The sequence below is a fragment of the Arvicola amphibius genome, chromosome 17, assembly GCF_903992535.2.
Source record: "Arvicola amphibius chromosome 17, mArvAmp1.2, whole genome shotgun sequence".
NCBI classification, from domain to species: Eukaryota; Metazoa; Chordata; class Mammalia; order Rodentia; family Cricetidae; genus Arvicola; species Arvicola amphibius.
Window position 1 is genome coordinate 3,298,714 of NC_052063.2, and position 23,788 is coordinate 3,322,501.

A 23,788-nucleotide genomic window follows, 5' to 3' on the forward strand; every position below is an offset into this window, starting at 1 on the left:
TCACTCCCTTGCCAGCCATGGCACTGAGGAGGGGGCTTTCTACCCCATGTGTTCTCTGGTGCTGCTGGGGCACCCTTTAAAATTTAGTAGCATTCTGTGTGGGGCACACGCCATTAATCCCAGCACTCAGGAGGCAGAGGCAGGAGGATCTCTGTGAGTTCGAGGCCAGCCTAGCAGCCTGGTCTATGGAGTGAGTTCCAGGACAGACAGGGCTACTCAGAGGGAATGGAAGTTTGTAACTGGAGCTTTGTGGAGCTCGCCAGAAAGAATTGAGCGATGGCAAATGATGATGTGACTTTGTATAACTGACCATAAATCAATACTGGGAGGCATTTTGAAAACATAGCTGCCGAAAATGTGGAGTGTGTTTATATCTTAGAATCATGAAAGTGGCTTGATATTGCTACATTCTCATAAATACAGCAGCCCAAGCTTGTCAAATTCCCAGGGCCCCGGACTGCATCTAACTTAAGAACCATTCAGGACTGGGAGAAATTGCCCAGCAGTCAAGAGCACTGGCTGCTCTTCCAGAGGACCTGGGTTCAATTCCCAGCACCCACAAGGCACTCACAACCATCTGTAACTCTGGTTCCAGGGGACCTGTCGCTGTCTTCTGGCCTCCACCGCCACTGCACACAGGAGGTACACAGACATACATGCGGACCAAACACTCTACACATAAAGTAAAAATAAATAAATGTTTTACAAACAGCAACAAACTCAAGTAGTTGTCTAAATTCAAGTTGCTGTGGGCACAGCGCAGTCTGGCTATACTTTGGCTGAGGCTGGCGGAGGCCTCCATCAAAGCTGGGATATGTGCAGGCTGCCATCCAAAGAGCAGTCCAGTTGTTTTGCCCAAGTTTGTTTGATGGTGAATTTGAAGGAGAAGGAAGCAAGCTTTAGTTGGTTCTCTTGGGTCAGCTCCTCCCTGATCCTCAGGCTGTTCTTGCTGGGGATTCCAGGCTCTCACCCCAGAAGGTCTCGCACCCCACGGTTCCGCTGGCTGGTTGTGATGATTTCACCAGGTGAACTAGCACAAAGGCCAAACTAAAGACCCTGGGAGGCTGGAGTAAACCCTGGTTTGGCTCTGGAAATGAGACCTGGGGATGTGTGGGGTTATCTGTCTGTTTGGGAACAGGGTCTCACTATTCACTATGAGCTCCATAGGTAGACCAAGCTGGCCTTGAACTCACATAGATCCATCTGCCTTTGCCCCCTGAGATCAAAGGCACACATGACCACGTCCAGTTAGGAACAGGTTAGTAAGAACTGGCTCTTTCCGGTGGTGCTGCAGATAACTAGAGTTTGCCCCATAACAGCTAAAAAAAAAAAAAAAAAAAAAAAAAAAAAAAAAAAAAAAAAAAAAAAAAAAAAAAAAAAAAAAAGGAATATGAAAATGAACCCCAAAGGGGGGATATCCAAGGATGAGATACGGAATGTGTTCAGGGGTGCAGAAGGCTGTTTCTGAAAAGCACATTCCTAAACAATGTCTCCTTTAAGGAGTTGGTGATTTTGTAAATGCTATTAAGATGCCACGAGAGGGGCTGGGGATGCAGCTCAGTTGGTGGTGCGCTTGCCTCACGTGCATGAAGCCCTGGGTATTATCGCCAGCACTGTAAAAAAAACAGATGTGGTGGTGTATGCCTATAATCCCAACACTTGCGAGGTAGAGGCAGAAGGATCAGATCAAGGTAATCCTTGGCTATAGGGGAAATTCAAGGCCAGCCTTGGCTATGTGAAACCTTGTCTTTAAAAAAATATGCCCTCCAAAAAAGAGAAAGGAAAGGAGGGAGGGAGGGAGGGAGGGAGGGAGGGAGGGAGGGAGGGAAGGAAGAAAAAGCCAGGTGGTGGTGGCACACACCTTTAATCTCAGCACTCAAGGAGGCAGAAGCAGGTGGATCTCTGCGAGTTTGATGCCAGCCTGGTCTACAGAGCAAGTTCCAGGACAATTAGAGCTGTTACACAGAGAAACCCTGTCTCGAAAAACCAAAGGGAAAAACATGTTTTAAGAGATATGAAAAAAGATGCTGTGGGTAGGACTTGGGACGTGATATTTAGCCCAAAGTCACTAGACGATAGAAGAAACAACTTGGAAGGGGGATGTCTCACCAGAGAGAAACCCAGGGGAGCCACTTCCCCTGAAATCGTGAGGCACCTTGCCCCCTCCCATCTCTCTCCACAGGCAGCATCCCCTGCATCTGAAGGCTGTGGCCCTCAAGGATGACAGCAGCTGCTGGGGACATCAGAACAGCATCTGTGGTGGTCTGAATGATAGGAAGTGGCACTCTTAGGAGGTGTAGGGCCTTGTTGGAGGAAGTGTGCCATTGCGGGGGTGGGGTGGGGTGGGTGCTGTAAGCCTGCCCCAGTTAAATGCTTTCCTTTGTAGGAGCTGCTGTGGTCCTGGTGTCTCTTCCCAGCGATAGAAACCCTCACTAAGACAGCCCCCTTCCAGGTAGACCTTGAGAAATGGCAGCCGACTGTCTCAGTGTTCAGAGGCACCGTGTTCTTCAGAAGACGTGAATGACAGAGTCCACTGTGGAACAGCCTCAAGGATATTTTTTAACCACTCGTAATCCGGGTGGCCTTACAAAGTTACTCTTTTTCTCATATTAATTATGGTTTTCGAAACATAATTTTAAAAAACCCACGTAATGTTCACACAGCCATCGTCATAATGTGTAGAAGTTTATGAGCGTTTTTCTTTCTCTTAACGCCACTCTGTGAACCGGTTCTTCACCTTTGACGACTGCTGCATCATTTTAAATGGCAGCAGGACTTTGTTTTTAATTGACAACACCATAACTTACATAACAAACACTCCAGTTTCTCCCAGGGCTTCTCTGCCACTGCCTCTGATGGAAATCTTTCTCAAGGCATTTTTAGACACTGACTGCTAAAACCCATTTCCATGTTCTTTCTGGTCCTGTGAACGAGGGAATTTTTTTGAGACATCGAGTCCTATGCTTGTTATTGAACCTACAGGACAACAGGAGCTCTCTGTTCCCGGACACCAACCAGTCCTGCCCCAGAGCTGCTCAGAAGAGTGCCGGTCCTTCAGCAGCTACTCCATACGTGAGTAAGAAATGAATGCGTGGCAACACGCCCAGCGAGCACGTAAGAGCATACTGGAATCCTGGTGTTCTGAGTCTACGGCATACCTACACGGCTGTGCTGCCTACTTCATGTACGGCAAAGAAGCTGACCTCTTTGGGGGAAGCCACTGAACTATTTCAACTATGCAGAAATGTATTTTTAATGTCTCGTTATGGGCTCTCTCTTCTGCTTCCCAGCATCTTTTACTCATCCCAGGAAAAAATTCCAGTTAGTCATGGTCCATTAAGGATGCAGAGGTGAAAGGAAGAGGAGGAGAGAAGGGGGAGCGGGAGCCCTGATCGTCCCTGGGGAAGGAAAGTCACCAATGTGTAAAAGATCTTCTGGACTTTTTTTTTTTTTTTTTACCGGCTTCATTAATTAGCAACACATCGCTGGTATTATTAGCTTTGGCCTTGATTAGATTTGATCAGATTAGTTTGATCACTGCTAGCACACTGGACGTGAGTACAAACGATCCTCCTGTCTCATGCTCGTCCTGGCGAGGAGGGCCGTGGCGGTAGTGCTGACGGTGACGAGGGTGGTGGCGCTGGTAGATGGCGCTGCTCGGGGTGGCGGTAGTGACAAAGGTAACGGGTGTGGCGGTCATGATGGTGCCTCTGTTGCTGGGAGTGGTGGTGGGGATAACGAGGGTGATAATGAAGACGATAATGAAGGTAGCATACACATATGGAAACATTGTCATTCTTTGCCCCGAGTCCTTCAAATGCATTGACCCACAATTCCCAACAGTCTGCTCAGCAGGTATTGTTCTGAGTTTACAGAGTGGAATCTGAGGTTGGAGCAGCTACACAGTTTGGAGTATTGGGAGAGATACTGAAGTGGGGAGAACTCTCGACTCTCCTTACACACAGGGACGATGGGTTAGGACTCACCGGCATGTCCACTCAGCCACTTGTCTTGGTTAGGATGGGATGGGACATACACAGTAGTAACAAGCTTTGCCCGACGTTCTCAAGCTCCTTCCCTGTTTGTGTGACCAGATTCCTTCAGTTGACAATTGGGGACAGCTGTCCTCCATGCAATGACTGTCTATCCAGGCTGCCTGGACCCATCCCTGAGAAGCTGTCCACATGGTCTCTGCTCACTGTCATTGTCCAGAACTGGTCGTGTGTTCCCACCAAAGGAGGAAGGAATGGGAACTGCTGAAGGCCAGACGTGTCTACCACATTACACTCGGGCACTGTTCCTTCATCTGCCTATGTTCACGGCTGGCTGTCTCTCGTTTCTCTTTTCATTCAGTCTGGGAGTACACTCACACTGAGGGTGAGCTTCCCTCCTGCACAATGTCTGTTTGGAAATACCTTCAGATGCACATCCAAAGGCCTGCTCCACTTGGGAGCTGATAACCGAATTAACTGTCACACCACGATGGGAGTTCACTGTGACCTTGGTTAAGCTTGGTTTATCTTCCCCAAAGCCACACCTCCTATCATAATCTTGGGGGTCAAGATTTCAACATCTGAACCAGAAGGGGAAGGAGGGAACAGACATTCAGACAACAGAGAGATCTAAAGACAACAGTACACTGTGTGCTTTCTCAACCGTCTTCCTTTTAGAACTCGTATTTAGAACTAGGTGTCGTGGTGCAGGCCTGGAATCCCAAGACTCAGGCATTGGAAGCTGGAAGAAAATGAGTTTAAGGCCAGCCTGGGCTGCAGAGCAAGACCTCATCTCAAAACAAGCAAATCCAAAATAAACCAGCAAAACCTGAAGCCTTCTGAGCTGCCTGCTGCTAACTATCTAAATGGACTCCTGTTGACTGAGGCTGCTTGTTCGTCCCCGGCTGCCCAGACCACAAAATAATCACACAGAAACTATGTTATTTGCAATACTGTTTGGTTAGTAGCTTAAGCATATTTCTGGCTAACTCTTACATCTTTAATTAACCCATTCCTATTATTTTATATTTTACCACGAGGCTCGTGGCCTACCGGCAAGGTTCCAGCTGGCAACTCACATCTTTCTCCTCTGGTGGCTACATGGCTTCTCACTGACTCCATATATATTCCAGCCTGGCTATATTCTGTTAAGCCATTGGCCAAAATTAGCTTCTTTATTAACCAATAAAAGCAACACATATGCAGAAGGACTTCCCACACCAGACTCTGACCTCGGGTCTCTCCCAACATCCCAAGTACCTCTTTGGAGACCTGGCTCCTCTCAGCACTTCTCAACCCGCCCCTACCCTACAACTCTCCAGCCCTTGAGTGTCCTTTTCCTTTCCTCCCCGTCCCCCCACACCTCTTCCCTATATAACTCAGCCATTTTGGCTGTGCAGTCTCTTGGTTCTGCTCCTGCCCTCTCTCTTCTTCCCCCTCCCTTCTCTTCATCTCTCATTCTTCCCTCCCTGACCCCTCATAGCTCAATCTATTCTGCTGACCATGTTCAGTCTGGACTTTTCCAGACGCTTCTTCTGGCTATTTTCTCCCTCATACTGACAATAAAAACCTTCTCCTCGACCATCCCTGGGAGCTGCCATAGCCTCAGTTTCCCTTAAAGGCCAGCTGAAGGCCCCCAGAGATGGGCACATTCCAGCCTGAGACTTGAATATGGTGCCTTGTACGGTAAAAGGTAATGTGCAGTCGTTGCTAACTTAAGGATACAGAGATGCACATTCGCCCTCGATTTCCCAGATGGACCCAAGTTAATAACGAGGACCCTTACAGGGAGGAAGAGGACCCAGATGGCAGTAGGAGATAGCACAACAGAGCAAGAGGTTGGGGTGGCGCACAAGAGAGGTCTCACGCAGGCAGGGCAAGAGAATCAACGACCTCTGGGAGCCTGGGGAGGAGGGAGGCGGCTCCTGGTGGAACACAGCCCTTGCAGCCCTGACTGAGAGCCGCAAAAGAGCAGAGCCAGCCGCTTTAAGCCGCCACGTTGGTGGTGACGTGTCACGGCAGCCCTGGAAAGCCCACTTCGACTGTCCCAGGACACGTGCCGGCTGCTTAGAAACCGTGAAGGGCCACTGGCTCCTCACATGGACCTGTGCGAAGTAAGATGAGGGCCTGACCCGGTGGCTGCGTTCTGCATGTGTCTCCTGTACTTTGACAGCGTAAGACGTAAGACACCGGCATGAGGCTACTGCAAAATCGCTCAAGTGCGAATCTCCTGAGAAGCCGCTACTCACGCCTGCACGCATCTTATGCTGTCTCTAAGTGCCCCTTTCCTGTAACCCTGTGCGTAAATCCCTCCCTAATAATCTCCAGCTGCGTCTCCTATGGGCTCATCTGAGAACCTTCTCCACAAGGCGGTCAGGAATCCCCGCCCCAGAGGTCTCTGAGAACGCCTTGCCTTTGCGGGGTTAGAGATGGGGTTAGAGATGCATCTCAGTCCCATCACCGCTGATGCGTTGATGCTGGTCACGTCTCAAACAAAGGGTTGCTAAAGAATTCTTTCCTTCTCTTATAGTTTATTAATTTATAGGCAGGGCCTCAGATAGCCCAGTTTGGCCGCTAACTCAATTTATAGCCGGAGATGACCTTGAACATTGCTGCTCCTGCCTCTACCCCTCCACGTTGTGATTGTAGGTGTGGGCCTCCATGACTGGTCTTCTGTGTGCTGCGGACCCAACGCAGGGCCTCCAGCACCCTGAGGAAGTACTTTACCAATCGAGCTACATCGCTAGCCTTTTCTCCTTCCCTCTCGTCCTCCTTCCTTTCCTCCCTTCCTTCCTGCAGCAAACGGGATCACAGAATGGTCCCTGACGCACACCGAGTAGGACTGCAGATGGTCCCCGAGGCACACTGCACAGGACTGCGGGCAATTAGGAAAAACCATGGGTCGCAAGTGTTGCCCACTTAAGCTAGGACCCGCTTTTGCTGCGGATGAAGGTTACAGCCATGTTTGTAAGAATCCCAGGCTTACAGAGGGAGAGGAGAAAGGTTATCTACACTCAGGCTGTTAGCATGTTCCCTGCTGGTCTCACGTTCTTGTTTGAGACCACTGTGAAGAGACTGTTGTATGTAGACAAGGCACAGCCAGTGCCGTCAACCATGATGGAATTCTTCTCTCACAGCCGGTGAGAGTTCAGATTTCCAAGTGAGGGGCTCCTTTCTCTTTCTGTGTCCCCTTAACTTACCCTGTCTTTCTATCTTGTTTCCATTGTCCTTTTAGGTCACCCTGGTGTCCAGGAACAACAGGGTAAAAGTCTTGGTGACAAGGACAGACCACCCCCAAGATGAGCTTTACCCACAATGGGAAGGCTTAATCTGAGAGATTTTCTCCCGAAGCCAGATTTGTCCAGTTCCCTGATCATTAACAACGGATCTGATGACCCCGCAGGACCCGAGCTGAGACAATGCCAGGCGGGAACACACGTCAGGACCCAAGTCTCAACTCCACCTAAAGCTCACCTGGGTTCCCTGAAGACCTGCAGGCCTCGGGCTCTGCTCTGGATGCCCTTCTGCCCTCTGGCTGCTGACAAGGTAACTCTGCCTTCATCGCCACACCTTTCTTTCTTTCTTTCTTTCTTTCTTTCTTTCTTTCTTTCTTTCTTTCTTTCTTTTTTTTTTTTGGCTTTTTTTTGAGACAGGGTTTCTCTGCAGCTTTAGAGCCTGTCCTGGAGCTAGCTCTTGTAGACCAGGCTGGTCTCGAACTCACAGAGATCCGCCTGCCTCTGCCTCCCGAGTGCTGGGATTAAAGACTTTCAAGCTGCTTTAAGGACAAGGACATGGTGTTTTTACTCTTGATCTCTTTGCTATCCTCTTTCCTCCCTGTTACTGAGTTGGGGTGGGCAGCCAATCCCTAGCCAGAAAGGAGCCTTGAGGACACTCTGAAACAAACATGCTTGGGTCTGAAAAGGGGCCAGAGTTCAAACAGCACACGACAGTTTTCCAATACAAGATATGTCACAGGCTGCACCTCCACCCGACCAGAGAGGCTCAGGGTAGGGACTTTTATCTGGGCAGCGCTCTTCCACGCTGCTGACTTCTTACAGGGCTCCAGCCGGCACCATCTCTCCAGGGTCCCCCTCCCCCATCTGCAGAGATCAAGTACAAGCTCAGAGCTCAGGGGATTCTTACAAATTCTAGTCTCAAAGTGCATCTCACCCAAGGAACAAAACGCTCCACAGACCCTTCCAGCTGACCAGAATTGCTCTGAGTTGCAGGCGGCAAGTGTATGTCCCGAGGGCCACCTAGTGGTGGAACCCGAGTCCGGGTTATGTAAACCTGGTTTGGACAAAGTCGCCTTCCCTGGCCCCGGACATGTCCAAGATCACCAGGGCTTGTAATTTCTGTGAAATCCCCCAAGTTTCTGCCTGGATGTCCAGGAGGTGTTCTGGTCGGAGGTCCAGACTTACCCCATCTGCGGGGCATCCCCTTGAGAGGGTGGCCAGGTCTGGGGAGTCAGCATTCACTTTGGTGTCAGGCATAAAGGAGAGAGATGCTTAGAACACTCTCTGAGAACATATTTGTTGGATAACTTAGAATATGCTTGAGAAATACAATTCACCCTGCACAGAACTATGAACAGAGCCACAACTCCTACAGAAACTGAATCTCTAATTTAAAACTCACAGAAATGAAGTCTCCAATTCCAGATGGCTCCACCGGAGAATTTACTAAATGTTGAAAGAGGAGTTGGCCCAATCTCTACACAGTGTCTTTCAGAAAACAGAAGAGGAGGGGGAACTCCTAAGCCGTTTTATAAAGCTAGCATGGTTCTGATAGTAAAATCGGAGACAGGACAAAGATCCACAGCCAAAGCTCCCTGGTCTCCTCGGACTTTGAAAGTTAATAGGACGGGGCCTCGTTAATACTTGAGTGGAGAGACCCATAGGTCAGCATTCCTCTTGAATATGGACACAAGCATCCTTAATAAAAACATTACTAAATAAAATTCAGCAATGTGAAGAAAAGCTATACATCATGGCTAGTGGGGTTTGTTCCATGGATCCAGGTGTGGCAGTTGTAATAGGAATGGCTCCCATGGACTCGTAAAGGTGTGGCTTTGTGGAAGATAGTGTGGCCTTGTTGGAGGCTCTGTGTCATGGGGGGTGAGCTTTGAGGTTCCCAAAGGCCATGCCAGGCCCAGCGTCTCTCTCTGCCCGGGAATCAGGATGTAGCTCTCAGCCACTGCTCCAGCACTGTGCTCCCACAGTAACCCTGCCACGATGACAATGGGCTGACCCTCTGAAACTGTAAGCAAGTCCCCAGTTAAATGTTTTCTTTTCAGGGCTGCCTTGGTCACGGCATCTCTTCACAGAAACAGAACACTGACTGAGACACCAGGAGAGCAAAAAACTTTAAAACGGGCCAGAGCAACCTGCCATGCTCACAAGTTGATCTTACGAGAAAGTGTATTCATGCGGCAATGGTGTTGGACACAAGGCAATACCCACTCAGCGTTTTTTAAAGAACTCTCAGCGCCGGATGTGGTGGTCCGTGTCTTTAATTCCAGCACTGGGAGGCAGAGGCAGGAGGATCTCTGTGAGTTTGAGGCCAGCCTGGTGGTCTACAGAGTGAGTTCCAAGACAGCCAGGGCTACATACTGAGACCCTGAGCAAAATAATAGAATAATTCCCAGAAAAATGAGAATAGAGAAACATTTTCTCAATTTCATAAAGAAATATATAGAAGAAAAGTGTTTCAGCTAACATACTTAGTGGAGAAAGGCTAGGGGTTTCTCCTGTAGATTGTGACGGAGGGAAGAGGCTCGCTCTCCCACTCCTGCACGGTACAGGATTTGGGTGGAATGAGGTAAAAAGAATAAAGGTAAGGTGCAGAGACCAGAAGGAAAGGTGTACTCACAGACGGCAGAGTATCAGTGCAAACCTCAAAATCATCAAAGCAAACAAACCCCCAACTAACAAGTTTAAGGTCACAGTAATTGGGTGTGGTGGCACACGCATGCCTTTAACCCCAGCACCCAGGAGGCAGAGGCAGGTAGATCTCTGTGAGTTCAAGCCAGAGGTCTATAGAACGAGTTCCAGGACAACCAGGGATACATAGAGAAATCCTACCTCAAAAATTCAAAAACACATAAAATAAACAAAAAACACAATAAAAGAGGAAAAAATCCAAAAATAAAAGCAACAAGTAAAAACAATAAACAAAATAGAAAAAAGGACACAGTAGGTAAGAATACAATAATCAATTCTGTAGTTAAGCAATGAGCACACATGAATGCCAAACTATAAAATACAATATTGCTTGTATTTGTACTTGTATTACTCACCAAATTTAAATACTTAGCTATCAACCTATCAATAAACAGTTTATGAGGTTTTTTATGGTTTATTTAACTTTATTTTATGTGCATTGGTGTGAAGGTGTCAGATCATCTGGAACTGGATTTTCAGACAGTTGTGAGCTGCCATGTGGGTGCTGGGAATTGAACCTGGGTCCTCGGGAAGAGCAGTCAGTGCTCTTAACCACTGAGCCATCTCTCCAGCCCCAGTTTGTGAGATTTTTATGCCCAGGCTGGTCTTGATCCTCCAGCCCCCATTTCATGAGCGCTAAGACCACAACCAGTTTACAGGGTGCAGGGATCAAACCCAGGGATCTGTGTGCACCAGGCAAGCAGCCGAGTTCCAGCCCCAGCCCATATACCCATCTCTTATGCTGACAACTATAAAATATTTATGAAAGGAACTCAAGAAGTTATAAATACATAAAGAGACACCCCGTACTCGTGATTGGCAGGTTCATCATAGTAAAGAGGTTGTTTCTGTGTGAAGCTGCCATCAAGAATGCTCAGCTATGAATAAGATTATTCTAAACTTTATATGGGAAGGGAAAAGAGCCAGAATAACTCAGACAACTTTGAAAGGAAGAATAAAGCTCAGGAGAAATCTGCCTCCCCATTTCAAGAGTTATCACCAAGTCAAAGTTACCCAAAGTGTGTAGGCTGGCAAAGGAAGAAATTGGAGATCAATAGGATGGGAGAGCAAATCCAGATGGGAGCCCAAGAGTATTGAGGGAGGGGGTGTTTGTTTGTTTGTTTATTTGTTTGAGACAGGGTCCTGGCTGGCCTGGTATTCGTCATATAAACTAGGCTGGCCTCTAACTCACAGAGATCTGCCTGCCTATCCCTCACATGCTGGAATTAAAGGTGAGCCCCACCTTTATTTTTGAGAGGCACAAAGGTAAGTCAATAGGGGAAAGAATATCTTGACAATAGATTGCCCTGGCTCAGCTGAATATCCACCGGCACCAAACAACAACAACCCCAAACCACACATCTCATCCAAAACTACATCACCCCCAAAGTACAATCTATAAAAAAAGAAAATCTGATAAATTTGACTTATCAAAACGAAGTGCTAGTTTTGCAAAAGATCCCGTTAAGAGACTGAAAAGTGAGCAACAGAAAGTATCTGTAAGCCACATCTCCAACCAAGAGCCATTGTCTCTGTTCATAAAGAAAAACTTGTTCAGCTTCTCTGAAAGTTGGGAAGAAACAGCAAGACGGGAGAAAAATGAAAACCCACTTGCTACCTGTCCTATTAGCGGTAGGTCTCAGAGGAGCAAGGACAAATGCCAACCAAGTTGCCTACTAACATAGCAAGGCGACTCTGGCCTCCAGCTTCTCCCAGCATGGCAAGTACCTGTTGTGGGGTCCTGGCTCCCTTTAGCACTTCCTATTCCCACCCCTCCCTAAACCTCTCCAGCCCCTGAGCTGGGCTTCCTTGCCCCCAGCTTCTGATTCCTATATAACAGCCATTTTGGCTCCGTGATCTCTTGGCTCCCTCTCTCTTCTCTCCTCTCATAGCCTGGGCTATTTTGCTGGCCATGTGCCGTCCGGACTCCTCCAGATGCCTCTGGCTGTGTTCTCCCTCATATCGACAATAAACCTTCTCCTCAACCGTATCAAGGAGATAGGCTAGACACAGGCTAGACAAAGACTTCCCACTGTAATACACCCCATCCTTTCAGCCCCTGGGTTAACAAGCCGGCTGTATTTTGCGGGGGCAAGAGGGGTGTCTGGGAATCTGGGACTTTTGGTGCTAAATCCAGGAAAGTCCCTGGCAAATCAGACATACTTCACTCTGCCGGAGGCTCTCGGCTGCATCATCTCTGCTCCCTCCCCAGTTCCCTGGTAGAGGGAAACCTGAAGTGCACCGCTGTGTTTTGCATTATAGCTGTAATGTCAGCCTTAACTGTTAGATGCTCAGTGAGGATGCGGAGTCAGAAGAAATGAAGGGAGACAGAGGTGGACGAAAGACAGTGAAGCCGAGCGGCGGTCAGCCTGCCTTCAGGATTTCCTAACTACCTCTTCAGTCGGGAGGGCCCCACGCACAGCACTCTGCGCTGGCTGCCTGCAGTTATGCGCACATCCTGCGACTGCTTCTGAGGATCGCACCACACCTAGCTTTTATCTATAGGGTTTCTCCCAGCACACCAGGAGCTGGCCCTGGGCCTGACTGCCCTACACATCATCCATAAGCCAAGGTGGCAGAGCCCAGATGTGAATAGGATGGTTCTGAGCGTGGTCAGCTGTAGGGGTTGCCAGCTGTGTGACCTGGGACAGTTGTTCTGATGTTTCCCACCTCAGAGTCTTCACCTAAAGTGGATTTAGGAATAACAGGTGATCAAATCCCCATAAGAGAGGCTGAAAGGAGCCCACATAGCCCGAAGCTACAGCTGACTGCACATTCTGAAAGGTAAGCAGACAGCAGTTTCCAACACTCGAAAGGTCAAGAGAGGGTATTCTGGGGTGAGGAAATGACAAGGAGGCTGGCTGCAGATCCCCGCTGTCTGTCCCTTACGAATGTCCCCTTTCACGTGTTCCCCGGCTTAGGGGAACAGAAGAGGTGTTCAGGGTAAGGACAAAGTCCCTGCTCTGAAGGAAACTGGATCTGTGACAGGTTGGGCGACCCCAGCCATTGTCCTCTGCGGCCTCAGTTTTTTCCTAGGTAAGGAGCACACAGGAGCCGGAGCAGCAGAGATGACAAAGGAAGCAATCTTAGGGATGTTGAGACTGTCCCTGCCTGGTGCTGAAGACCAGACTGCCACAGCTTTCCCTGCCAGGCCAGCGTGGACCAAGGGAATGTGGAGAGCCAATACCCAGAATCCACTGGGCCACCAAAGCCACCACGGAAGACCCAGGGGTTTGGATGGAAGGTTAGCCAACAAGAGCTACAATGGTGCTTTTCTCAGTGGCCCCAAATGATTTGTCTGCCACTGTGGCCTGGGTACTCCGCTTCTTCGTTACCTATGTGAGTGGAGCAAGGGCCCAGTCAGCCCCGCTTGGACCTCCCAGGAGATCTATTTTTGTGTGGCAAAGGGAGGCCTAGACAAATCCAGGGGCAACCAAGGCCCAGGCAGGACACCCACAGCTCCCACAGAAAGCCAATGTCTACTCCAGGATAGCGGCCTCCTGGAAGGGGCTGTGTGGGACTAGGCAAAGGTTGTCTGTGTCAGCCAGAGCAGGGTGCTGGGGCGGAGGAGGCAGCAGGTCTGTGGGGACAGAACAGCGTCTTAGAGAGGCAACCACACAGCGCTATGCTCCACAGTCCCCACAGGCCAGGGGAAGCACACAAAACCCTGGCTGTTAGTCAAGGCTTGGCAGAGAGGAAGTGGGAAGGAACAGAGTGGGAAACAGAACCCCCCAGAGCTGCCTAGGGCCCACAGTTTACGGCTTCACCCACAGACTCCAGCAGCCAGCCTGCCAGGGCCGCGCCGCACTGAGGGTCCTTTCTGAGTGCAGCTCATGTTTGCCAATAATAACTGCCAGGTCAGAGATGCTTTCCTCTCAGAGGTGGGGAGATGGAAAGTTCCAGAAAGCCCCTAAGTAATGGGGCCTTTCACAGCTCACCCATCGGACCCCAGAAAACAGTAAACAACTGGACAGCCACAGGGTCCCCTTCAAGAGAGCCTGCAGCTGGACTCCGGAGCGACGTGTGTTCATGTGTCGGCGTGGCTCATAAACGGTGACCACGGAGAACCATCCCTGAGGGTACTGTCATGGTCTGAAAGGTCCCCACGGAAACTCAGGTAGGGGAAATGACTCAGCAGGAAAGGCTTGCATGCAGGCATGAGGATGAGGTCCCCAGAACCCAGCCAGGTACACGTGGCAGTGCATGCCCGAGATCCCAGAACTCCCACCGTGATGTGAGGCTGAGGCAGGGGAGTTTCAGGAAGCTCAAGGGCAGGCTAACTGGTGTTTGCAGTGGCAGCTCACAGGAAACCCTCTAGTCAAACAAAGTGGGAGGTGAGGATCAACACTCGAGGTTGTCCTATGACGGTCACACGTGTGCTACAGTGCACATGCATCATGCATGTGTGGACCAAATTCATACACATACAATATATGTGTATATATACATACATGTATATATACAATTATATAGTATATACACATATACATATATATTTAAAGGGGGAAGTAACAAAGTGGCATGTGTGGGACCTATATACATTTTTATTAGTTAATTAATTAGTGTGTGTGCAGGGGAGAAGGGACAGTGTGTGAAGGTCAGAGGATGGTTTGAGGGAGTTAGCCTGGGGTCAGCAGGCTTGGTGGCAGATGTATTTACCAGCTAAGCCATCTTTGCCCGTGCCTTGGTAGGACCTTTGAGAGGCAGCTGGGGAGGGGTGGCGAGGGTTCAAGCCTCAGACACAAGCCACCCAATCATGGACTAGTGGATTAGTGGCTCCGTGTCCTTGCTCATTTAAGCGTCTGTCCTTCTAAAACATGCTAGTTGAGGGCTGGAGAGATGGCTCAGCAGTTAAGAGCACTGACTGATCTTCCAGAGGTCCTGAGTTCAATTCCCAGCAACCATATGGTGGCTCACAATCATTTTAAATGAGATATGGTGGTTTCTTCTGGCCGGAAGGCATGCAGAACACTGTATAAATAATAAATAAATCAGGTAGGTGCTAACCGTTGCTCCCAGGGCAGACACCAGGGGGCAGGCCATCCATCTCTTGGGCTCAGGAGTCACCGGTCCCACAGATGCTCAAAGTGAGCTCCTGCAGGTGACTGAGCACCTCCTAGGTTACCCTGCACAGCTGTGCACAGGGCTTCCCTCCCTCCCGTGGCCTCTCGGGTGTACATGAAGGCTTCAGTCTCCTGTGTGTGTGTGTATTTCTGAACTGCTATCTTCCGGTACCCCAAACATAGCCCCACAGCAAAAGGGGCTCATTTACGAGTGTATGGGAGAACGGGATCCATCTGACTCAAAAGGCCGAGATCCTACTATGGCGGCATTTAAAGATCAGGCCCTTGCAATTCTTTATGTCGGGTTTGCGCCGTCACCTTCTGAAGCTTTTTAAAAAGTTGAAGGCTTTGGCAAGTGCTGGGCCTTTTGTTCAAGACACTTAGTAGTTGAGACGACACAGCTGTCACTATCTTAGCAACACTAACCGTGCTCAGAGATGACGTTCACCTCGCTTCCCGTTACCCGCTTTCCCACCTTCTCCCTGGTGGCCCCCGCTGAGCCCTCCCAGACCCTGAGGATTGAAGGGCTGGGCACACAGCTGCCGGTGTAGGGTTATTCTACAGTTTGATCAGAATAAAGAATGCGAGCCGGTGTTGGAAGGATGACACACAGGCAACAGAAATCGGCGAGAGATGCAGAAAAAAATCGAAAAGGGGCAGTTGCCATGGGAACAAGAGAAAGGAGCAACACGATCTATGATATGTCACTGTGTGCTTTTTCAGTCCAGGGAAAGTGTGAAATTCCTAGACGAGCCTGGGATCGCTGTAAGCGCTGGTTGGCTGGAAGCACGGGCAAGTTCAGAAGACCCTGACAGGAGAGAGGATGAGACCCAGGCGCTGGTACAATGCTTTGCTCTTTCAGCTTCCAGCTCGTTACTGAACAAACGGTGATCCGTTTGCTAGCTTGCCAGGTAGGGGCTCACACTTTACAGACGAGGGACCTGAGGCAGAACGAAGCCAGGCAGACTCCAGCCCTGGCTGTCCCTCAGCAGGTGGAGCTGGGAGTCAAACCTAGTTCAGGACTGCAGCAGGAATTCCCTGTACCCAAAGCTGGCTGGGATAAAACACTGACCAAAACCAACTTGGGGGAAGAGAGAGTTTATTTCAATTTACGTTTCCAGATAGCAGTCCATCACTGAGGGAAGTCAGGACAGGGACCGTAGAGGAACGCTGGTTACTGATTTGCTGAGTTTGTCTGGTTCAAGGGCCATCAGCCCGGAGACACCACCCACAGTGGGTTGGGCCTCTCCACGTCAATCATCTGTCAGATCTGTCAATCATCTGTCAGATCTGTCAATCATCTGTCAGAGCAAAGTCCCACTGACATACCCACAGGCCAGTCTGATCTGGATAGGTCAGTTGTTCTCTAGTTTGTGTCCAGTTGACAATAAAAACTAAGCAGCAAATACCCAGGGAGGGATAGAGGTGAGGCAGGAAGAAGTGGCTCTCATGCCCAGGCAGCAGTGAGCACCTCCCTGTGTCCCGGCGCCTCAGGTTGGGCTCCTGCTCTCCTGGGCTACTGCCCAGCCTTCATCACCCTCCCGTCCCACCACCCTTTTACCTCAAATGCCAGCTATGCCCCTGCCATTCACTACCAACGCGGTCCCCAGGCATCCTCTTCCTCCCTACAGCACCAACACGGTCCCTGGGCATCTTCTTCCTCCCTACACCACCAACACTGTCCCCGGGCATCCTCTTCCTCCCTACACCACCAACACGGTCCTCAGGCATCCTCTTCCTCCCTACACCACCATCACGGTCCCCGGGCATCCTCTTGAGGCTCTGTTCTCTCAGAGCCACTATGGTTCTTAGCAGTGTTTCTTCTCCCTGCACCCCTGCCCTGGAGGTCTTTCCACCTGTGAACACCCCACACCTGGCTGAGGCTCTGACCCTCATTCACCCCTTGACTCTTTCTTTCCTCAACTCCTGGCTTGCACCTGCTTGGCACCTCTGCTCACACTGAAACCCAGCCAAGGCTGCCCATAGACCTGCCACGCCTCCTGCAACTCTCCGAAATGGTACCTCCACCCTCTAACCCCCGGCTCTTCAGATGCCAGCACATGTAGCCACCCTTGGTCCCTTTCCTAAACCAACACAACACCCAATCTTTATTTTGGTTTGGTTTTCTGAGACGGTCTCACCAGCTGGCTTGGAACTCCCTGAGTAAACCAAGCAGGCCTCAAATTCATTCACAAGAGGCTGACGGGCCTCGGCCTCTGCGCAGCTGGAAGCGGAAGCATCGCCACACCTGATGTCAATACCCAATCCTGTCAGCTCTGCTCTCAGGTGACCAGGATGATTGACTCTCCACAACCAGACAGGTGTCAGCGGCCCCACCCCACCCCCACCCTTGGGGAAGGTCAAATCTATTCTCAAGAGCTCAACGTGGGGGCCTCAAGGACTGTGTGGGGGCTGATCCACACAGATGAGAGGAATACTGAATCTAATTCAGTGTACGTACACGTGTACACTCGTATACACACACACACACACGTGTGTGCTTTGCTCTCTGGTAAGGTTATTCACCACGCTCACGACCGTGGAAAGTACAGCGGGTTCCTGACCCGGTTTCCCTCCGCGGCCACCTCCCATGGGTCCTGATCCAAGTTGTACCTACCTGCCAAGCCAGTTACGCCAACTTCCAGAGTGCCGGGCCTTTGCTGGAAGCACGGAGGTGCTCCACGCAGTCACTTAAACAATACCGTGATCCCCGAGGAGACGATGGAGGCTGGGGCAATAGAGTGACCTTTTAGGGAAGCCAGCAGTATATTTGGGGACAGAGAGCGGATGGCAAGCCCAAATGGCAGAGGTGGGCCTAACTGCACGCCTGAGAGCTCTAGGGTGGTTTAGGAGTGAGACGGCAGGGGGAGACCTGTTAGAGCGCCTCAGAGTCCAGGTGGCTGTGAGATGGCATGACCGCAGATTGACGCGCAGCCCAGGATGCCCGCCTGCCAGAGATGCAGTGAGGGAAGGGGACTGAGGCTGGGCTTTGGTGCCACAGGCCTAGCCTCCGTAGCTTCGGGTACCACAAACTGACAACAAAAATCCTGAAAGAAGTGACTCACACCTCCGGTCGGGTGCCATCCCACCGTCCTCTCGGGGTCGGGGCTGTGGTGTTGAAGCCAGCCAGCGTTGTCTACCCGTGAATGGCACACGCTTCAGGGCACGCATGGAGCTATTACTGACGACAGCCTACAGCTGTTCATGGTGAAAAGCAAGTACGTTTTGGGAAGATACTTGCTAAGAACTAACCCAAAGTGGGGGCTGCTTCTGCGTGATCCCCGGTGCTAAGGGGACACGGTGTGCGGAGCAAAGGATCTGTGACAGCCCGGCGAACGCGTCACTGAATCCAGAGACTGCACGTCCAGGGGTGGGGGATGTCGAGCTGGGTGACAGCTCTCCTGGTACACGGTGGTGTGTACCCAGAGTGTGGATGGCTTTGCCTCCTGGAAGACCAGGGTGGACAGGCCAGTCAGAACCAGAAGAGGTAACTGAAGGGCCAGCACCCTATAGGGAGACCTCAGCTGAGAGAGCCCAGGCAACAGCACGGCACCATGGAGGCTTAGTACAAATGTCAGCCTTCTATACAAAGCCGTGGGCCTGCTTGGCCCTCCGCAGCGCCAGAGAAGCACGACCATCACTCAATAAGAAGGCACACTTTTACTGGTTCATGTTTTTTTTTTTTTCCCAGAAAATTTGTAACAAAAATACATGGAATTGGAATCTGAGTTACAGTACATTGTGCGATTACAGAACATAAACAAGAAGACCATTCCTTCTCGTGGGGGCGGAACATTCCGTTCCACTAAGAGAATCACAACATGATTTGGAACAGTTAACCCTACACTGTCGTTCTAATCTCAGAGACTGGCAGACTTGGGAGAAAAAAATGTTTAAAAATAAATAAATAAAACTGAACAGAATCAACTCCCCTCGGGTCCCCATCCTTGCTCCTCTTCCTATCGTCTTCACGTGAGCTGGTGGGAGAGGACGTGCGGGAGCCTCGTAGGGCAGGGAAGGTGCTGCTGGCTGACTGCTAGGCAAGCACAAGTTCCCTGAGGCGGCCCAGAAGTGTGCTGGGAAACACCACTCAGTACTGCAGGTAGAGACAGGTGAGAGGGGAGGGCAAGAAAAGGAGCTACAGGACCAGGGCCGGTGGCCTGATGGCTGTTTATAGTGGGAAAGACGGTGTGAACACAGCCCTCAGACTGCATGTTCACGGTCACGTAACCCAGGAGCTAAAATCACACTGCAGAATCACCAGCGGCGGTGCAGCCACAGTTCCACTGGGTTCAGAGAAAAAGGAAAAACCAGTTGGTTTTTCAATGAAAATCCTTCACATCCACCTGTGTTCGATAATAATAATAACTTATGTTATGAACAGCTTCCTCACAAAAGTAATTACCTCAGAAGATTTATGTGCTGTGTCTGGAAAGAGCTGCTTGCCTACGAATGTAGCTCTCAGGGGACAGAAGCTTAAAACCAAACCCACCTCCCAGAAACCCCAAGTTTAAAGCAAATTAAGCGTTCTCCACTGCAGACAATCTCAGTTGGTTCAAACCAACGGACAATAAACCGTATGATGTTTGCTGTCCGACATCCTGTGCCTGCAAAAATCTGCCCTACGGCGAGGGCCACACAATGGAGCTGAGGAGCCTGGCCAATCGCCACCTCCCTTCCTAAGCAGCTTCAGCGATGTGCGCAGCGGGGAACTTGCACAAAGTGGGCCGCGGTCTCGTTTTGGACTAAGCCTTACCAAACAGATGATGCTACACGGGTCAGCAAAACCATCAGTGTGTTTTAGTCACAGGGCGACTGCTCTTCCTGGGACAAACGTGGTGGCTCCCGTAAGCCAGTTCATCCCCTTCTACCACTAAGACTGTGGCTAGTCCAGCCACACCGTGCTGTGACACTAAACTGATTGCTAACGTTCCCTGTCTCTAGTGTCATTGACCCCATGGGAAAAAAATGAAAACGAGAATAGACATAAGACAGCGTGAGAAGATTACACAATCTGAGGGAAGGTCGAGCTGGACAGGTCCGACAGCTGATCCGTCACTGCCCACCGCGAGGGCTTGAGGCTGGTGACTTCATGGACGCATCTCCCTGATGCGCTGCCGATGTCTGTCTGAGTCCGTCAAGGTGACCCCAGTGTGATGCTGCCACCTCCTACCTGCCACCTCCTACCCATGAGATCCCAGGGACCTGGTGGCTTTAGGACAGCACCTTGGATAGGTGCCGGGAGCCCAGGAGTCTTCCTGAACTTCACCTGGATGTGGGCAAGGGAACAAGGCGGTGTGGTCTGTAGTCCTGCGGCAGCATCCACACCAGGGCTTAACCTCAGCAGCCCGTCTGGAGGATGTCTCCCCCAGAACGCTTCGTCACCGACAACGTGGTGAATATCTGCAGGAAAGACCAGGAAAGAGGAAGAAGTTTCAAACCTCTGGGCAAAGGAGCCACAAGCCGCACCTCGTGCATTACGACAGGACAGAGTGAGTCCGACACGGATGTCCTCTAGTGCTCCAGAGGACAAAGGAGGAGCTGCATTACAACAAGCCGTTTCACACGTGTACAACCAGTTAGTGGTTAGGAGGGATCCCTACCCTTGTTCTTACACACTGGAGAGCTAACCCCAGCTCATACAGATCAAAGCCATGGAAGGAACGCAGGCTGCAAAAGGGAGAGCTGGGCGAGGACTCAGCTACCTCACTCTGTCGTGTCTCTTGCTGGTGTCACCCACCCTTCCCTCTTGTCCCCACAGCAGCGCTCCTGTGTCCTGGTCCTGCTCTCTAGCTATCTGCCCACGGCTGAGCTGCAGTGAGAACCTGCAGACCCTGGTCACCTTACAGGCTGCCCCGCCTTTATGCACGAACATCACAATAGCCAGAAAGCTCTGCTGAGTTCTATCTTAGCTTCCTGTTGTCAGGTATTGGGTGCTGATTCTGGGAGCAGCTCCTTATGGGTACACGGATACAGGTAATCTCCTGAACTGGACTCCCCCACACATACCCGCCAATGACTACTGTAAGCATAATGTGCCCACGGCTGAATTCTTCCCAGCTCCTCTCAGGCAACAAAGGTTTGTCTCACTACACCCTCTTTTCTTGTGAGGTTCTCGGGGTTCAATCACCAAGCCGGCCCCTAGTGACTGCTCACAAAAGTTATTCACTAACGACATGGTAGTGCTCACAAAAGTTATTCACTAACGACATGGTAGGCTCTCCTGCCCTCTCACTATTTCAGACATCAGACAAGCAGAGGGGCCTTTAAACCATGACCAACAGGCTCCACTGCCCCTGCCCAGCAGACCCTCCTTAAACTGAAGACCACGGCGCATTTAGAAGTGTCTGGGGGAAGCTGACACGGACTGTGTATACCTCACTAGCATATTCTGGAACATAATTTCCTGCCAAATACCTTCACTGGTTCTCAAAACCGTGGTTCTCAAACACTAACTCATTTATTGACCCATTTATCTGAGACAGGACCTCGCTGTCACCCAGAGCCGTTCTCCTGCCAGCATTCGGAATACCACGAGTCACAGACGAACCATTACTTAGTACAGGAGAAAAGAGCAAGAAATCAAGGCCATCTTGACATACATGGACCAAAGCAACGGGAATCAATCAAGCAGCCTGTGGACAAAAGGGGGTTCCTAATCCTGAAAAAGCCCTTGCTCTGGCTTAACCTTCGGGCAGAGACACAGCCATTTCTTACAAACCGGCAGCGGTGTGCGAATTCACGCTTGAGAGAGCCCCACTCCTAAAATATGACTAATTCACATTCAAAGCCAAGGGATTGTAACAGGGAGTTCATCTTTGTTAGCGAGAATATGAAATCCCTGAAGTAGGCAATCCCTTTTGTAACGACAGAAAAAGGTCCATTCGCACTGAATTCCACAAGGCTCATTAGCACCCTTACATTCGATGCTGACACTCCGTGAGCCAGCCCAACTGTTTCTGAAAAGGAACACAATTCCTTTGTTTAAAAAAATGTGCGTTATGGATGAGGACAGGGACAATGTGTGATAATGGAAACAGCTGTTAGGATGATGGCACTGTGTACAATGTAAGACACCATCAGACGAGCGCTTCCCGTCGCTACGGGGGTAGGAGAGGGACGAACAAGAGAATGCATTTCCACAGACTCTTGGCTCCCGACACCTGCAAGTTTAATTTTGTTTCTTGGGGTGTAGAGAGATGGCAGCAGGCTGTTCATTTACTGCTCTCCTGCACGGCAGTCAATGGCCCGGGTGTGGCCACTTTTGAACAATTCACGCCAGCTCAGGACGGGCCTCTAATTTACCATCGCGTCTATCCATCTGTGGACTGACATTTGTGAGATTCAATAAAACGCACTAGGAAAATGAAATCTTAAAAGACATGTAAATTAGCACTCAATTTTGTATTATTAAACTGTCAGATGGCTCCAGTTTCTGAACCCTTCTCTTTATTTCTATCCCTTTCTCTCATGGGCACAGCAACCATCCCGGGGACCACACGGGGCCACACTCTAAACACCACGTGTCTGGACACTGCCTCAGCTACCTGAAGCAGCTCAGCCTTTAGCAAAGATGTGCCTCTGAGAGGCAAACTTCACTTTTCTAAATCAAGCCCATAAAAAAAAAAAAAAAAGATTTCTGCAGTCAGAAAGCCTTTGATTTGCTAAAATTCTAATTTCTAGTCAAATAGAGATCACAGGCAAGAATGCTACATCAACAAACAAGACCTTCCAGGGAAGCTGCTCCTTCTGTGTGGGAAGGACCCTAGGAGAGGCCACCGATTCGGCAGGTGCAGATGCTTTGCCACGGCCTTTCTGTCAGGTCCACGCTGGACACTTCCTAGCTTAGCAAACTCTGCTGCAAGCCACGCTCAAGAGCAAAGACCACCGACTTCACTGAGAAACAGTTGCTGAATGAGATCCTAACTCAGGCTGGGCAACTGTGCGCCAAGTCCTGTGATCTGTCCGTCACCAGGAGATGCTGCCCTCGCCCTCCTGAGGAGACGGAGAGAACGGCTAACACAGGGAGAGTCTGGTGCCTGGCACACAGTAGGCCCTCGTGCGGCCAGTCCTCTTGCCACGCCCAGTCAATAGGACCAACACTTCCACGGTCACTTCCCAACCAGACATCACCATGTTGCTTTTTGTCAAAGAGGTGTAAACTCGTAACTGCTAAGCCATCTGGCCAGCCTGATTTCTGCTTTCTCACGTAAGCCTACTCATGGTACTGTTAATATACTCTTAACAAACAAAACTCACCAGCACCTTCCCCTGCAGGCAGTCTGTCACCGCACTGATTAAAAGATATGACCAAAGAGTATTGATCTAAACCAGGCAGTGGTAAAACACACCTTCATTCCCACGCAGGAAGCAGAGGCGGGTGAATCTCTGAGTTTGAGGCTAGCCTGGTCTACACCAGGATAGGGTTCCAGGATAGCCAGGACTACACAGAGAAACCTTGTCCCAAAAAAACCAAACAAACAAATAATATTAATCTAGACTCTTCAGTCTTTCTAACTTTTGCAGATCAGGCTTTTGGGTTTGGGGTTTTGTTTAATGGCAAACAGCAGCTTCTGTGGCTCATGCCTCAACTCTGCTGTGCCCGTTTGGAGAACAGGTCAGTAGTTGATACTTGCCATCAGTCCGGAAAAGGACACATTCCTAATGACAGAAGCTCTGTGTTTTCCTGTGTCTGTGTTCTGGTTTGTTTTAAAGATGGGGTCTTTAGCCTATGTGGTGTACAAATTCACTATGTAGCTGAGAATGACTGAACTTCTGATTCTCCTGCCTC

At 50.1% G+C, this 23,788-nt stretch overlaps 1 protein-coding gene across 3 annotated transcripts in view; it reads right to left on the reverse strand.

Annotated features, from left to right (window-relative positions):
* Positions 1 to 18,638: 18,638 nt before the first annotated feature.
* The window catches only part of Txnrd1 (thioredoxin reductase 1), a 39,552-nt gene continuing 34,402 nt past the window's right edge, over positions 18,639 to 23,788 (reverse strand). For all 3 annotated transcript variants that reach the window (XM_038314446.2, XM_038314445.2, XM_038314444.2), the window contains one exon: positions 18,639 to 20,400. In XM_038314446.2, coding sequence (XP_038170374.1) covers positions 20,338 to 20,400 — 63 coding nt within the window. In that variant the 3' untranslated portion in view covers positions 18,639 to 20,337. The remainder of the gene's footprint in view (positions 20,401 to 23,788) is intronic.